Source organism: Equus asinus, chromosome 20 (genome assembly GCF_041296235.1).
Source record: "Equus asinus isolate D_3611 breed Donkey chromosome 20, EquAss-T2T_v2, whole genome shotgun sequence".
Classification (NCBI taxonomy): Eukaryota; Metazoa; Chordata; class Mammalia; order Perissodactyla; family Equidae; genus Equus; species Equus asinus.
In genome coordinates, this window is record NC_091809.1 from 71381104 (window position 1) to 71398122 (window position 17019).

At 40.8% G+C, this 17019-nt stretch overlaps 1 protein-coding gene across 4 annotated transcripts in view; it reads left to right on the forward strand.

Annotated features, from left to right (window-relative positions):
- Positions 1-17019, forward strand: part of GRM5 (glutamate metabotropic receptor 5) — a 468644-nt gene that overhangs the window by 400351 nt on the left and 51274 nt on the right. For all 4 annotated transcript variants that reach the window (XM_044752744.2, XM_070490466.1, XM_044752743.2 and 1 more), the window contains exon 8: positions 5672-6611. In XM_044752744.2, coding sequence (XP_044608679.1) covers positions 5672-6611 — 940 coding nt within the window. The remainder of the gene's footprint in view (positions 1-5671; positions 6612-17019) is intronic.

Below are 17019 nucleotides of genomic sequence, written 5' to 3' on the forward strand. Positions count from 1 at the left end.
ACTTACAGAATATCAGGAATCTGTCCCAGGATCTTTGCCTCCTCACTCCATCTGCCTGAACAGACACTTGAAACAAGGTTTGAAAGTGCAACAGTCTAAGAACTACTAACTACAGGAATATTACTCCTGTAAGACTAACACCCAAACCGTAAGCTTGTGCACCGGTTATTGCGGAGTAGTCATAGCATTTTTAGGTGTCCAGGAAATCAGTGGGCCGTCAGTTCTCCCATTAAATGTATGGGGAGAACATCAGTGGAATCAGAGGCTGAATGTGAATATACAGTTTTGGCTGCTCACTTTCCCTTTAAAAAAAAATGTGTTTTCAATATATGTCACTTTAAGCTATGAAAGGATGGCTTGTACTAGAGAATCGTAGAATATGGATCAAGCATGAAAGGAGAGGAAGGTGAGAAGTGGATAGCTACCTAAATAGATGTTATCAGAAAACAGCCCACGGTTTTCTAATCTATGGCTCATCAGCATTTCTAGAAAGGAATGTAATGTGCCTCTTCTCAGAAACTCCAACATGCTGGTTAGGAAGGTACTTCACTGCATGATCAAGAGTCTTTAATCTAAAAAATGATAACATGCTAAATTGATCAAATTTATAATAAAACTATAAAATATATATACTGTAGATTCTTAGTTAACTTCTACATACCCTTCCAGGAGGTAGTAACCTATTGGTACGCTAAAAGTACTTCCAAAAACTTAGCATTACACCAAGAATAAAGCAAAGATTAAAAAAAAAGAAGAAGGGGGAAATTAAAGAGGAAAATGCCCAGTAATTCACAGAAGAAAATAAAGAAGAGATTTAGGAAGAATAACAGGTTATTCAGGTGTTTGTAAACCAATGCACATTGGGGTAGTAATCAATGAGAATTTAAATTTAGATCATAATAGGTTAGCATTATCTCAAAATTCTGAGATTTGGTAGAACATGTTCTATGATAGGAACACAGCAATGGAAGGATACCACCCCTTGTTCCAAAGAAATAGATCTGATACTAGTACAAGGCAAAAAATGTGAGAAAATGATAAACCACCAGGAGAGATATCTGTAAACCTGAAGCTCAAAGCTTTGTGCAAACACTTTGGGTAGGAATTGAAAAAAAATAAGAAAAATTGAAGTGTTACTGTTAGAGGAGATATGGTGGGCCATCCAATTAACCACTTTCCTTATGTCTTCCTTGATATATCCTCTTCCTCCGCCATTCCTTAATGTTGGTGTTACACCAGACCCTAGGCTCTGCTCTCATCTATATCTATGAATTTCCTCCCAGATTGCATTTATTTCCATGTCTCTTATTTCTACCTGTAAACAGATGACCCGTAAAGCTATAACTTCCACCCTAATATCTTTCTAAGCTTGTGCTTCCATCTGCTCAGTAGGTCATAGACACTTTGAACACCACATATCCAAACTGGAACTAGATATAATTCCCATAAAATGTGACCCTTTTCTTCCTACAGTCCTCATCTTAGTTTATAGCATTGCCATCAACTCGCTTAGCAGCCTCTCTCCTGACTCTTCTGTCTGTCTACCTCATACTTTCTTTCAATCCTAGCTCTGAAATGTCTTGGCCAGATGAATATTTTCTTCAGTAGAGTGAGTACTTTTAGTTTTTGCCCTATCATCCCTTGGCTACCCTTTTGAGACAGACTTCTGACCAGCTAATTTACCTCCAGTCTTCACCTGCCATCTGACCTCCTGCCTTTCTATCTTCCCCCACCACCAGTCCTGGCCTTGAGACAATGTAGTTCACAGAAGGCTTTAGGTAAGGTTAGAGTGATCACATCTTAGAATTATTATATAAGACATTCACACACTGGATGAGAAGTCAGCCAGATAATGTCTAAGGTTGGGTTGTCAACCAAGGACCAAGGACCAGGTATATAGTCATTGAGCTTGTTTATTCAAAATAAGATTCCTTTGTCCCACCCCAAATATGTTGATTCAAAATCTCATGAGTTTAGAGCCTTGAACTGTATTTTGTAGGCTCTCCAAGTGATTGTGATGCACATCCATTTTGGGAAATTCTAAGATCTTATCCAATTATAAGATTCAGTGATTATAACACTCTAATCAGAATCCAATTTGCTATTCCAAGAGAATAGTTACAAAAGTATTTTGTGCAATGGCAGCCTCATTAAACCAAACATAAAGCCTTCTGAGTGGTTCACGTTAAATGAAAAAACATTCATTTGAATGTATAAATTCTGGTAAATTTGTGAAAATAATCACATGCCTTATGCACATTTCCTCCAACACGTATATCTAATGGGGTTTCACACATGATGTTAATGGATTGCACATGAAGAGTTCAAGAATATATTTGCTGTAAAAATAGTCGTGAATGTTATCATATGCAAAACATTTAGTAATTAGGGTGCTAATTACATTTAGATAAAAGCAATTAAGATTTAGCAGAACAGCAGAAAACCAAGAGTAAAATGAAAACCTTAAAATAAATATTTATTTTTTTTCAGTTGATTCTCTTTAGCCAATGAAAGGATTCCTGCTTCATGTACCACACAATGTTTCCTATATCGATAAGTTGCTCCGGACATCAGTAGCTCACGACCTAGCAGGAGAAACAGGCCCCTATAGAATTAACTAGAGTAGGTAAAAAATTTCATTGTCATATCAATGCCATAAATAAACTGTTATGGAAGAATAAAGACAGGAATGATTAAGCCCTATTTTCCTGTTATAAAATAGTCTCTACAAGGAACAAATCTGTAAATATGAACCTAAATTCTATGGTATACTAAAGTCTCAGGGGTTGAATTCTAATATATAAGCAGCATATGTGAACAAAGATGCCTGAGATGCGGATACAGGCATATTCATTAGCAATGAGATATGCATTTATTTATAATTAATGATATTATGTAAAATAACTGTCTTATACTTAGTCAAAGCTATCCACATAACTTTTTTTAAGTTAAAAGCCCTTTGTTTCAGTATGAAATGTATAGGTTTTTAGAGTAAGAGTACATTTGCCCATAGAAACAATTATGTAAAGTGTGCTGAGGATCCCAGGCTAACTCACAAATCCTATTAAAGCCATAATGAATGTAACTATAACACTAATGGTACCATTTGAAACCTGAGGTCTTGAAGAAAGAGACTGGCAAGGCAGAATAAGGGAAAGAAGAAAGAATGTTTCCTTTCCTTTTTTTTTTTTCTAAAGATTTTACTTTTTTCCTTTTTCTCCCCAAAGCCCCCTGGTACATAGTTGTATATTCCTCATTGTGGGTCTCTAGTTGTGGCATGTGGGACACCGCCTCAGCATGGTTTGATGAGCAGTGCCATGTCCGCGCCCAGGATTCGAACCAACGAAACACTGGGCCACCTGCAGCGGAACGCACAAACTTAACCACTTGGCCTCGGGGCCAGCCCCCATGTTTCCTTTCCTTTTTACAACAGAGCTGCCCTTAGACATATTTTAAAGAACCGCATGCTTCTTTGTTATCCTTGCTTATTGTTGCCTCCCTTACCTCCCAGTAATCATTGATATTCAAAGCCATTTACTACAACAGCCTTGATCATGGGATGTGGGAAGTTAATAGGAAAATCTTACACCTATATTCATTAGAATTTGGTTTGTCTGCACATATCAGGAAAAAAAAAAAGTAGCTTAAACAAGGTAAATGTGACATACATAGACCAGAGCTAGTCAGTGGTTTCATGGTTATCAGGGACTCAGGCTCCCTATTTTTCTCTTCCAAAATCCAGAACATGTTTTCTGTCCCTAAAGCTACTTTGAAGTCTAAGATAACTGCAAGAGCTAGCCATCATGTTTTTATTCCTGGCAGCAGAAGGAGAAAGCAGGGAAGTGCAAAAAGGGTACTCTCCAAGATGAGTCATTTTCCTTTAAGGAGTTCTCTGCTTACATCTTATTGGCTAAAACCTAGTCACATGGCACATGTGACTGCAAAAGTTGCTGGAAAATGTAGTGTATTAGCCACATCCTTTACCACCCCAAATGAAATTGGAGATCTGTTGCTGAGGATGAAGGTGAGAATGGATATCTGTAGGCAATTAGTAATTTCTGCCACATTCCCCAAATGTCCAGAACTCCAGATTACTTAACTCCTCTCCTGCTCACTCAATAAAGCTATTTCACTTCTATTTAAAAAAACAAAAGGGGCTGGCCTGGTGGCGCAGTGGTTAATTTCGCATGTTCCTGCTTTGGCAGCTTGGGGTTCGCTTGTTTGGATCCTGGGTGTAGACCTACAAACTGCTTGGCAAGCCATGCTGTGGCAGGCATCCCACATATAAAGTAGAGGAAGATGGGCACGGATGTTAGCTCAGGGCCAGTCTTCCTCAGCAGAAAAGAGGAGGATTGGCGGTAAATGTTGGCTCGAGGCTAATCTCCTCAAAAAACAAAAACAAAAACAAAAACAAAACCTAACTGGCAGGAATTATCCTTCTAGAGCAGTGGTTCTCAACTTCAGCTGCATCAACTTCAGAAGCACTTGGCGTGCCTTTAAAAAATCCTGATGCCCAGGCCAATTAAATGAGTGGCACAGGCCACAGTATTTTTAAAAATTATCTGTAGGTGATTTCAGTGTGTAGGCCAGTTTGAGAACCACTGTCCTAAGAAATTTAAAAAGAAGGCACATAACCCAAATGATGCCAAATTTTGTCACCTTCTCTGCTGTGTAATCAGGTGATGTAAAAAACTGCAAGCCATGAGTAGAGAATAAATTTGGGAGTGCTGACACTTCCCATACAGGCCAATTGTTTGCCTTTGAGGTCAGTTTTCCTCTACTATAATCCTCCTTTTTTTTTTTTTAACAGCATCTTCTCTTTAACATTGAAACCATATGATTCTCTGAAAATCCTAACTTTTCTGTACAGCGGATCCAAGGGCCATGTAGATGGATGCAGTGTTGGTCATCCTGATGCCTTTACTTCTCACATACCCCCATGTCCTTTTAAACGCTCTATAGTGCTTCAAATAGTTCTCAAATCTGTCCACACCTTTATCTCATCCAAAATCCACACAGCAACCAAAGGAATGTTTAAAACATACACACAAACCTGACAATTCCTCTACTCTACATAGATCTCTCAGTGACTTCCTATTGATCCAAGACTCTCTATCTTGCAAGATCCCCTCCTGCCTACTTCCCAGCCTTATCTTAGGCCACTCATCCCTATTGTACCATGGCCTCCTTTCATGCCTCCAATGCCCCCTAGTGCTTTCCTTACAATTAATCTCTGTTTGCCACACCTACTGAATCCCCAAACTCAGTCAAACCAACACCTTCATTTGCTAACTCCTGTTGAAGAGGCATTTACTCTCCCAGACTGGGTCAGGATCCATGCTTGACTTCTTCATGGCTCTTATCACAACAGTAAATAATTCTTTAAAAGCCCCCTCACCCTCAATTATTTTTCATGAGAGCAGGGAACAAATTCTTCATCATTTTGTTTTCAGAACCTTGAACAGCTCCTGTCACAGAGTATTATTTGATAATATAAAGATAAATATTTAATGAATGAATACGTGAAGAAACGAATAGTATAGAATACTCATATTAGAAAGGTAGATTGGAGACAAACTGAAAGGATCATAAGCAGCTGCTTATAACTTAGGCATAAAGGACCCTAGTAAATGTCTTCCTTCTTTTTCAATATATGTCTGTGTCTCTGCAGGTTGTGATTTGATCCCAGTACAGTATCTTCGCTGGGGTGACCCTGAGCCCATTGCAGCTGTGGTGTTTGCCTGCCTTGGCCTGCTGGCCACCCTGTTTGTTACTGCAATCTTCATCATTTACCGGGATACACCAGTGGTCAAGTCCTCCAGCAGGGAACTCTGCTACATTATACTCGCTGGCATCTGCCTGGGCTACTTATGTACCTTCTGCCTCATTGCAAAGCCCAAACAGATTTATTGCTACCTTCAGAGAATTGGCATTGGTCTCTCCCCAGCCATGAGCTACTCAGCCCTGGTCACCAAGACCAATCGTATTGCGAGGATCCTGGCTGGCAGCAAGAAAAAGATCTGCACCAAAAAGCCCAGATTCATGAGTGCCTGTGCCCAGCTAGTGATTGCTTTCATTCTCATATGCATCCAGTTGGGCATCATCGTCGCCCTCTTTATAATGGAACCTCCTGATATAATGCACGACTACCCAAGCATTCGAGAAGTCTACCTGATTTGTAATACCACCAACTTAGGAGTTGTCACTCCTCTCGGATACAATGGATTGCTAATTTTGAGCTGTACCTTCTATGCTTTCAAGACCAGAAATGTTCCAGCTAACTTCAACGAGGCCAAGTATATCGCCTTCACTATGTACACCACCTGCATTATATGGCTGGCCTTTGTGCCAATCTACTTTGGCAGCAACTACAAAATCATCACCATGTGTTTCTCAGTCAGCCTCAGTGCCACAGTGGCACTGGGCTGCATGTTTGTGCCAAAGGTGTACATCATTCTGGCCAAACCAGAGAGAAATGTGCGCAGCGCCTTCACCACGTCTACTGTGGTGCGCATGCACGTGGGGGATGGCAAGTCATCCTCAGCAGCCAGCAGATCCAGCAGCCTAGTCAACCTGTGGAAAAGGAGAGGCTCCTCTGGGGAAACCCTAAGGTAAAAGTTCTGGGGGTGTTGTGGGGCACTGGCCCCTATTTCAGAAGCAGTGGCAATTGCTTCCTGGGTCTTTTAAATGGGAAATACCTGAGTGAATGAAACTATGGGAGGCAGCGTGCTGGGAAAGCAGCTTTGGACATTCTCATTGAATGGTTTTTGTGGGGCTAATTAGATGTAGGCCCAGTTACTTAGGCCTGGGCCAGAAACAGAAGTTGAGATAAAGAAAAAAGCAAATAGTTACAGCAAAAGGGACGCGAAGTCAGAGGGCAGAGAGAATGGTTAAGTCATTGAGCCAAGGCAAGGACCTCCAGGTCCTGAGGGACAGAGATACATTATGGACTAAATTCTAGTTCACCAGAACAGAGTAGAGAAGATTATTGTTAACAAAGAAGATCATGCTGAGAGTAGAGAACCAAGAGCCTTACACATCTGACTGCACTTGCATGAGCCTGAACCTTTTTCCAGCCCAGAGAGTCCCTGACTGCCCATCCCACTGAGGCACGAGAATGGAGCATTTATATTTGAGTTCTTAATAGGCAATTTGAACTCTGGGAAATGTCCAAGTAGCTGAAAGGGGAAAACTAACAGGTGGCTTTGCATATAACCTTCCTAAACAACCAGCTAGCATCCCACTTTCTCTGTTGCCCATCGTCCCATCCCAGCCCCGTAAGTTCAGTATCATAGGTAGTTGTTTCCAATTACCATGTGGAAAGAATCTGAGGCCAACAGCCAATGATTTATCCCCATGTGGGGAACTTCCTTATATGATTAATGCCCCCTAAGGCACTTCAAAAGGCAATGAGATCATCTTACAGTGGCTTGGGAACACATTTGGAGGGACTAAAAAGACTGCATAGATTTTTATTCGGAATAAAGACCTCCTCTATTTAAGAAGTCATATCAAAAGAGCTAGTCAGGACATCATCTGCTCACTCTACAGAGATTTGACAATTTTCCTAAAATCTAGATAAATAAATGGAAGATAAATATCTTTCAAATACAGATAAATAGCTAAATACTGTTGCTTCAACAATTCTCTTATATTATCATTTAGCCTGCATGAAAACCCAATTTTTCTACCAGCCCTCCTTCAAAGGCTGACTTATGGTGATGGTAAAGATACTGTGTCTGCTGAGGACTGGAAAGGACTCTCATGATACTTGGAGATTTTCCCACATGGCCCAATTCATTTGCATTATTGACTTGTAACCTTGCTTCTTTCACTTCTTTTCTAATTCCTGTATGCCTCTCGTCTCTTTCCACACACATTATGTAAGGTATTCAACTACATTGCAGACTTCAAGGGGAAGAGCCGTGTCTTCTACTTCTTCAATAAGTCCTGACGATGTCATCATGGTCTATACACAGAAGGCCTTCCATATACCTAACCTGCTGGCCTATATTCCATCTGCCTTCCTGACTCCTCTCTAAAACATTCTTTTTCTGAAACTTCCACAAGATCAGCCTTTTATTTGTCTAAGAAAACTTATTTTTTTCAAACTTTTACTTTATCAGCCTTTCTTTAAACTCTTTCTTCAAATAAAATCTTCCAGGACATCCAGACAGATAAAACAAACAGATTGCTAGAGGGATGGAATTGTAAGTCTGTGCCTAGGCACCCCAAACCTCACTAGAGTAGTGTGTTTCTCTCTGAGAGAGACAGCCTAGAGCGACGGTGAAGAGCACAGGCTTTGTAGCCAAGTTCTCCTGAGTCTGAACACTGGCGCCGCCATTTCTTCCCTCTTCACCTGCCAAACTGAGATCATATCATCTTCATCATAGGATTGTAAAGAGGGAAATAGTGTGTGTAAAGGCCAGGCACACAGTAGATACTGTATTTGTTACCACCCAAACGGGGTCCTCTGCTCACTGCAAGACATGCCAATAGTCAAGAGGCAAGGTGGGAGGAGAGAAAGGGACTTTATTACAGCTTGCTAGCAAGAGGGAAGATGGCCAACTCATGTCCGAAAGAACCATCTTACAGAACAAAGACTACAGGCCAGTTATATTCAGAGTGGTCTCCAGGTGGGGGAGATGGTTGGTCTCTGGGTGGGGCAGACTTCTGGTCCCAGTTCCTGACAGTCCTTTGTTTTCAATGCCCTATACCCTGATCTTTCAGGTGTCATTGATGGCTATCAGCATGGACTCTCTGCCCAGGGTGGTCATGACATTCCTAGAGAACTCAAAAGAACGAAGTTATCCTGTTAAAGCAGCTGGGAGGGGCCACAAAATCTACAGAGCATGTCTGGGCTAGTTAATCAGAGGTTATTTAAAGTTACAATATGGTTTCTTTTCTATAGTATGGCTTCCCTTATGTCAACCATGTGTTGAGCTGGTATCATATGGAAGGTGGCAGAGTACAGAGCTAGGCAGCACTGGGACTGAATACTGGCAGCATCACTTATCAGCTGTGTAACCATCAGCAAATCATTTAATCTCTCTATGCCTCGATTTCCTCCTCTGATGAATAGAGATAATGAAATACATACTTCATACAATAGTTGTGAGAATAAATGAGCAAATACATATAAAGTATATGCCATACAGTAAGCACTTATTTGTTTGCTATTATTATTAACTAAGTTAACAAGTATCACTCTTCTTCCACACCTGAAAATCTCTGTGTCAGGTAAGCGACCAGGCTCATCGTAATAATGAAGAGAGCATCATAAAAGGCAGTACAGAACTATAGACACATTGATTATACTGTCTAGGCTTTCCAGGGCATCTCCATCTTTACGTTGTCCAGCTCCTTGCCAGACTGTAGAGCACACCCTTTGTCCCAGTGAAGGCAGAAGAAGCTCCTTGGGAGTGGAGGACTTGTCTTCCTTGCTCATCACTGTGCCTCCAGTGCCTGGAACTACAAGAAGGGTGTTTGGCACATAGAAGATGCTCAGTAATCATTTGTTGGTATGTTTGTTGAATGAATGGATTTGAGAAGGTAGTTATGTGGGGTATTTTTTGCTTGTCTTCATGTGTGCTTACTACTACCCCCTTGTGGTTTTACTAATTTTCATAAGACTAAGCCTACACTGATCTGTATCACAAATACCCCCTGCACTCCTGTGGGCATCAGTTTCTGCTCAAGAATCGGGTCATTAATCCCGTCCATTGATCTCATGTTTTGCTATAATTCTATCATTCCTCCAGTAGCATCAGATTACTATTTTCAACTACTTCATTTCTACTTTAATAAATAAAGGGGCAACATGAACAAAATATACATAGTGCCAATAGCAAACAGGAATTCTCAGGATTTGGGGCAATATTTTAACCTGTTTTCCCTACAGTGTCATGTGTTTCTTGATGATTGGACTTTGCAGTCAATACATTTGAGTATTTAAATATGAAAGAGGGCAAGGAGGGAAGTTTGGCAATTGTTGGGTTTTCTCTATGCAGTTGCAGCAAATATTGGTCTATCCATGTGATTCCAGCTGAGACAGACTATAATCTGATTATATAGAGACTTCTTTTTTGCCATTAAACAGGATATTCAGGCTGGAACTTACTTTTGATATGGAGAAGAAGAAAGGCCAGAGAAAGCTATAAAATGCTTGCATCACAGACACCCCATACCTGCTCCCCCCTTTTAAGCTGTAATCTTAAGAAATAAATCGATCCAAACTAAAATTCCTTTCCTCTATGCCTCCTATGAGCTTCAAACTAAGGATTTCTTCTCTGTGATCCAAAATCAAGATGATCAGAACATTAATATAGTATTTATCGCATTGAAGGATGTAACTGGTTATATATGAATTTATCTCCTCTTTTAGTTTACAGTTTTATAAAGGCCAGTGTGTCTCACATTGCCTGTCACACTGGAGCTTAAATAATGGGGAAATGCGAACTTGAGTGCTTCTAATATTTTCACATTTTATTCTAAATTACCTTCATTAGCTGTGCTTCTCAGGCTTGAATTCTATAATGTGCCAGTGAGCTCATCTATTGGGATCTAATGTGGGCTTGAAGAAGTAACTTAAATCTTTAGATGTAGAGCTTTGGGGAGAGCGGCTGCTCTGCTAGGCCCAGCCGGTTTCTGCTCTCTTCCATCTGGTGTGTGGAGAAGCAGGCTGCTGTTAACCCAGACTGGGTCCGGGCTCTGCTTCTGAAAAGGCCTGTGCAGGTCCCATCCACATCTCATGGCAGACAGCAAGGGCCCCATTTTAAAGAGGACACATTGCATACTCTAGAATGAAAAACATAAGATCTCCCAAAGTTAAAGTGACTACCTTTCCGAAAGTTAGTACACGCTCTTGGAGCAGTGTACACAGAGACAGCAGATACAAATATAGCAGGCTAGCTTAGAGTTCTGGCTTTGGAGCCACAGCTGGATTCAAATTCAGCTGCGTGAATTTCAACAAGGTACTTCAATCTGTTTCCTCAACTGTAAAATGGGAGATGATAATGCCTGTTGTGAGGAGTAAAGGAAGTGATAAGTGTTAAATGCTTAATCAGCGTGTAGAAGGCACTCAATAAATAGATAAACAGATAAAACTTTTAGAAATGTGTTCACCTGCAAGTAAGAGAAAGCCTGATTTTCAGAGACTGATAGGATTTGTGTGGGTTTCATTTCCACATGTTACAAGAAATATGCAGGTAGACTGTTCTTGGCATCCTCCAAGGCTCAGTGATGCCAGAGCCAACATCTCTGCTAACCTCCAGGCCTTTTTCTAATGGTTGCATGATGGCTGTCACAGCTCCATGCATTGTGTCCTTTTATTAGGGAAAACAGTAGTCTTCTCAGAGTCCCATAAGAATTGCCTTTATGTCTCATTGGCCCAAACTATCTCATATAGCAATGCCTACCTGCAAGAGAGTATAAGAAAGCATGCATTTAGCTTTTACATCTTCTATAATGGAAACTGAGAAGGAGAAGGGGTGTCAAGTGCTTGTCCGATAAGCCAATAAATAGTGTCTACCACGGAAAGTGGCAGTACCTAGTGATATTAGTGGTAGTAGTCATAGTAATAGAATTGTCTAGTGGTCACAAAATATTGAGAGTAGAAGCAATGATCATTCCCATTTTTCGAATGAGGAATTTGAGGTCCAGCATGATTAAAGCACTTGTCCATTGTCTCATGACTAGTAAGTTACGGAGCACTTTTTAATTCAGCCTGTAGTTTTTTGGCATTAGAGCTAAGCATTTCCCAGAATGTATTCTTTGGAAAGCTAGTCTCACAAATTGCTCCATGAAAAAAAAGATTATTTGGTCAAACAAGTTTGAAAAAACTCTGACTATTCTTTTCTTGGAGATAAACACTGAGAGGTCTTACAGTATAGAAACAAATCATTCATTTGTTAGTTCTTTTCAATCTTTGCCCAAGCTTATTGAATGCAGGACTCCTTTTTTCAAGTAACTCTCTTAACATTCTGGAGAACTGATACTACAAAGGGGGTTCACTTTGGAAAACATCGTCATAGCCAAAAGAGGAGACATGTTTCTGGGGACCTGAAGAGTAGTTCACATCTTCAGTGAGAAGGAGCCAGAAACACCGCTTTCTACCTCTACTCATAGAGAAAGAATCACTTTTGTTCTATGAGCACCTGAGGGAAGAACAGAGCTAATTCTAACAGGTCTAGCAGTTTTCTGGGAAGTTAAATAGGCTCACCCTAGGGCACGAAAAAGGAAAGTGCCCAGAGTCAGTCATTCAATTCGCTGAAATAGCAAAGGGAGATTTTTATTTTAAAGGAAGTGAGTCACTATAGATGTTTTTATATAGAAACATACTATTTATGCCATCAATGTATAGAGGTCCCTGTGATTAACATTTTGGTTCTAGACACTAATTTTCCAGCACGCCGTGGTGCAGCATCAAATCATTGTCAAGCGGATAATGCCATGCTTCCGTTTAAGCCCTTCACTTGAGCTGCAAATTGACAAATGAACACAAAACCAGTTCTGACCTAAATAAAGCATTGAATTTGATGAGTTTAAAGTTCTGGCTCCACAAGATTCAGGCTTTCCAGGGTCACGGGGCTGAAGTTCTAAGATGAAGGGGGCCTTCCATGGGCTAAAATGATGACAGAGTCCTATAGCTCTAAATTATGAATTTTCTCAGAAGGTACAACCCCCCCTGGGAATTCTAGCTAGGGGGCAGAACATTAGTTTTGCCTCCACCTTAATTTTAGAAACTGTCATTTGCTGCTTTTGTTTTAATTAACTAATTAACTTTGCTTTAATTAACATTGTCGTGAGGGCCCACTTAGGCTGTCTGCTAAAGCGACTACTAGGCCTTCACATCCATTGCCCAAATTACAATTTGCCTGGAAAATTGGTTCTCTTGTATGAATTCTAATACACTTCAACTATTATCAGAGCTTTGATGATTTCCAATTGCTCAGGTTTCATTAAGGGGTTATTAGTCTGGATAAACTAATGTTCATGCTATTTCTCCCTCTTTAGAATCCTTTGTCTCTTCCTTCCATCTCTCTAGATCCTTTTTATCTTCCAAGGCCTGGGTTCCTCAATGAACTCCATCTCACACTTTCTCTCATCTGGACTCTTAGGACATTTAGCACTTGTTCCTCACAGCTTCTTCTTTTATTATTTGTTCATAAACATTTACTGAGAACGGAGCATTGCCGGTCACTGTGCTAAACCCTGGGGATATGGGGGTTGCTTGGTGTATATACACAATATTTTCACAGCTATCTAATGCTGTCTTAGTAGTATTTATATTTTTCTCAGTGCCTAGCACAGTGCCTGACACATAGCAGTGCTCAGTGTTAGACAGATGATGAATCTGGTGGGCAGCATCTCATAGGGCTCACACTGCCATCACTATGACCAAGACCACTCACTTTGTTACTTGATTTCCCAGATTTTACCAGATAATGTTTTGTTCTAAAAACATAAGAACAAAAACTTTTTTTCTAAAACAAGACCTTTTTGTAATCAAGCTTCCATTGCTTGAGTACTTCCTCTATGGCAAACACTGTTACAGATTCTGGGGAGACAGAAATAAACAGAACACAGTTTTTGAGGAACTTTCAGTCTCCCAAGACAATTAGAAACAGATAAGTCCAATTAAGTGATAGCGTGCCATGATAGGAGTCTAGAAGGGACCAGAGGGGCCCAAACGTAGAAGCAGTACATTCTACATGTTGGGAATTAGAAAAATTTTCCAAAGGAACCAGTTCAAACAAGAGAAACTATTTAAACACTTTAATCCCTGCTAAGATGTTTTCAGGGCTTATCCAGTGGCTAGGATAGGACAGAGCCAGACTTTCTTTACCTGGCAGGAATGGCCCCTGGAGGTATGACTCCTTCTCCCCTGGCCAGCCTTGCATCTAGTCACCCCTGCTTGACTTTCCATACTCACCCACTCACAAGCTGCTTGCTTTCAGGCCTCTATCAAGGCAGCTACTTTGGTATAAAATACACCTGCTCGGGGCTGGCCCCGTGGCCGAGTGGTTAAGTTCGCGCGCTCCGCTGCAGGTGGCCCAGTGTTTCGTTGGTTCGAATCCTGGGCGCGGACATGGCACTGCTCATCAGACCACGCTGAGGCAGCGTCCCACATGCCACAACTAGAAGAACCCACAACGAAGAATATACAACTATGTACCGGGGGGCTTTGGGGAGAAAAAGGAAATAATGAAATCTTTAAAAAAAACAAAAAATACGCCTGCTCCACCCACCCTCAACTCTCACGTGGCCAACTTATACTCATCTTCAGAATCACTTCTACTGGAAAGCCTGTCCTGCCCTCTGGGACTGTGTGAGGTCCCCCTCTTTATGATCCAAATGAGCCATATACTTCTCCCAATAGAGTATTTATCATCCTGTGTTATAATTACCTGTTTAATTGTAAGACTCCCTTATACACACACACACACGCTCACACACTACACCATGAACGTATTAAGTACAGGGACCATGTGTTATTCATTTTCTGTGCCATTGGCACCCAGCACAGTTCCAGGCACATAGTCAGCACTCGAAAATGTTTGTTAAGTAAACAAATTGATAGATGGATGGATAACAATGTTTGAGCTACGCTGGCATTTTCCAGTGATCAAAGAAGGGCTGAAGATAGTGAATAATTATATTTATTGAGCACTCACTATGGGCCAGCCATTGCTCTAACCCTCTGACATATATTAACTCTTTTAATCCTCAAAACAATCCTTGTCTTACAAATGAGGAAACTGTGGTAGGCAGAGGCTAAATTGGTTGCTCAAGCCCATAGAGAGTAAGCAGAAGAGGGAGGATTAGAATGAAGGCAGGCTGGCTTGAGAGCCCATGGAGGTAACCGTTGAACGATGTGCCCCATTCCAGCTGTTAATACATCATAGCCTGAACTGACAAAAGCTGGGCTTGATCGGGTGTGGAGTGTGCGCCCCACCCCAAAGGACTTTCCCTGGATCTGTATTGCACAGCACTTTCCTGACAGGGTCAAACCTTCAGCTGAGCCTGATCTGATTTGCTTTCTGGCTGCAAGAATAAAGTACGCAGAAGCCTCTGAGATAAAATGTGACTGTTCAGGGCTCCCTGAAATCTTTTCTATTTAGTGTTGATTTTTAAATATCTATATAGATTTTGTTTGTGAGAAAAAAATATGCCAGACTCATTTTTATTATTTATAATATTTATTATAGTTATTAATACTATCATTTTATTATAACTAGCAATCATGAGAATTTAAACTACTTTTCTGTATACTTCTTCTTCTTCTTCTTCTTTTTTTTTTTGTATGCCTAATCTCATATAAAATCTCATGATATAGGCAAGGAATCCTGATGTTTCCCGCCTTGGTCCAGTCCAGTTAATTCCAACCGGTATCTTCACAGTAATCACTATATACTGGGTACATTGCTGAGTTCTAGGAGTATAAAGATAAATAGGGCACAAACTCTGCCCTTAGGAGCAGCTCACAGAGTGCTGGGGAAGACCAGCTCATACACATTTCGTTACTGTGCGTGAAATAATAAAGGAGAGAATGCACAAGGCAGTCAGAAGTCACTAAAGAGGGCACCCTGTCCAATCTGGAGGTTTCAGGAAGGCTTCCTGGAAGGGCAACACCTAGGTTGAATCCAAAAGGATGGAAGATTAAGCAAGCCAGGTGAAAACCATGGGATATACTGTTCTGGGGAACAACATGAACAGAGGTATGTCCCAACATGGCGTGTGCAGAGAATTACAGCATGTAAAATGTGTGTTGGCAGGTGACAGGAAATGGGCTGACGAGGCTGATAGGCAAGAGGCTTACCCGGAGGACCTGTCAGCTGACCACCTTCCAGCTCTCCTGTCTTCCTTTCCAGAGCCTCTTCTTTCTGTTTAACCCTCACTTTAGACATGCAATTTCTTCATACTCGTGGCCACCTCCCAACACCAACTTGATGCCTCTCCACCCATCACCAACCCAAGCTTATGTGTTCTCACCCTTTCTCTCTGCTAGAGAACCATTTGTGCTTTTACAATAATGGTCATTAGTGACTTGTTTCATCCTTTATGCAGTGAACACTTACCAAGCAACTACTTTGTTACAGAGACTGTGCTAAGTACTTTTATATATATTATCTCATTGGATCGTCACATAATATTTTATAACAGACAATATTAGCTCCATCCACAGATAAGAAAAAATAATAACTGAGACGTGTAGAGGTTAAGCAAGCTTATTTAGTTCATATTTAATAAGTGGTAAAGCCATAATTTGGGATTCAAACCCAGATCTAAAGCTCTTTTTCATTCTAATGTTGCCCTTTTGATGGATTCATTTTCTCAACCATGTATCCCATTTTGTTGTTGTTGTTCATAAATAAGGTCACTGTGAATGTATTTCTGCCACATAAATATTCATATTTCGGTTCTAATTTTTACTCCCAGAGATATGACTCTAAAGGTGACTTTTTTTTTTGGTATACAGACAGATCAGTCAAGGTGACATCAGGGAACAAGGTAGCCTGTCAGTACCTCTCCTGTTATAACTTGGCAGAAGTAGTGTGGTGAGGGGCAGTAAGCCTTGTCAATAAAGATATGGATTTCAATCCTGGCTTTGGCTACTTACTAGTTGGGACCTTAGACAAAGCCCTTAACTCTCAGAGCCTCTGGAAAATGGGGACAATAATGTTCATCATACTCTGAATTATGCTCACAGGGTCATTGCAAGCATAATACAGAGTACGTCCCAAAGTCCAGGCTCACAAGATGTGAGTTTTCTCTAATCATGCCGTCATCTCAGTTAGCATCTACCCAATTTACAGCTCTGGTGACATAATGTGAGGAGGGTTCCATGACATCATTCCTCAGGAAAGTTACTGAGATGGAAATATTTGACTTTGGGAATCTGGCCTGAATTACTCATAAATCACTGCTGTATCCTGGGGGCCCATGGCCCTCCAAAACTCTATTATATTCTTAGGAGGTAAGTTTCTGTTAAAATGTTTTTTTCAGAAATCAGGCTTT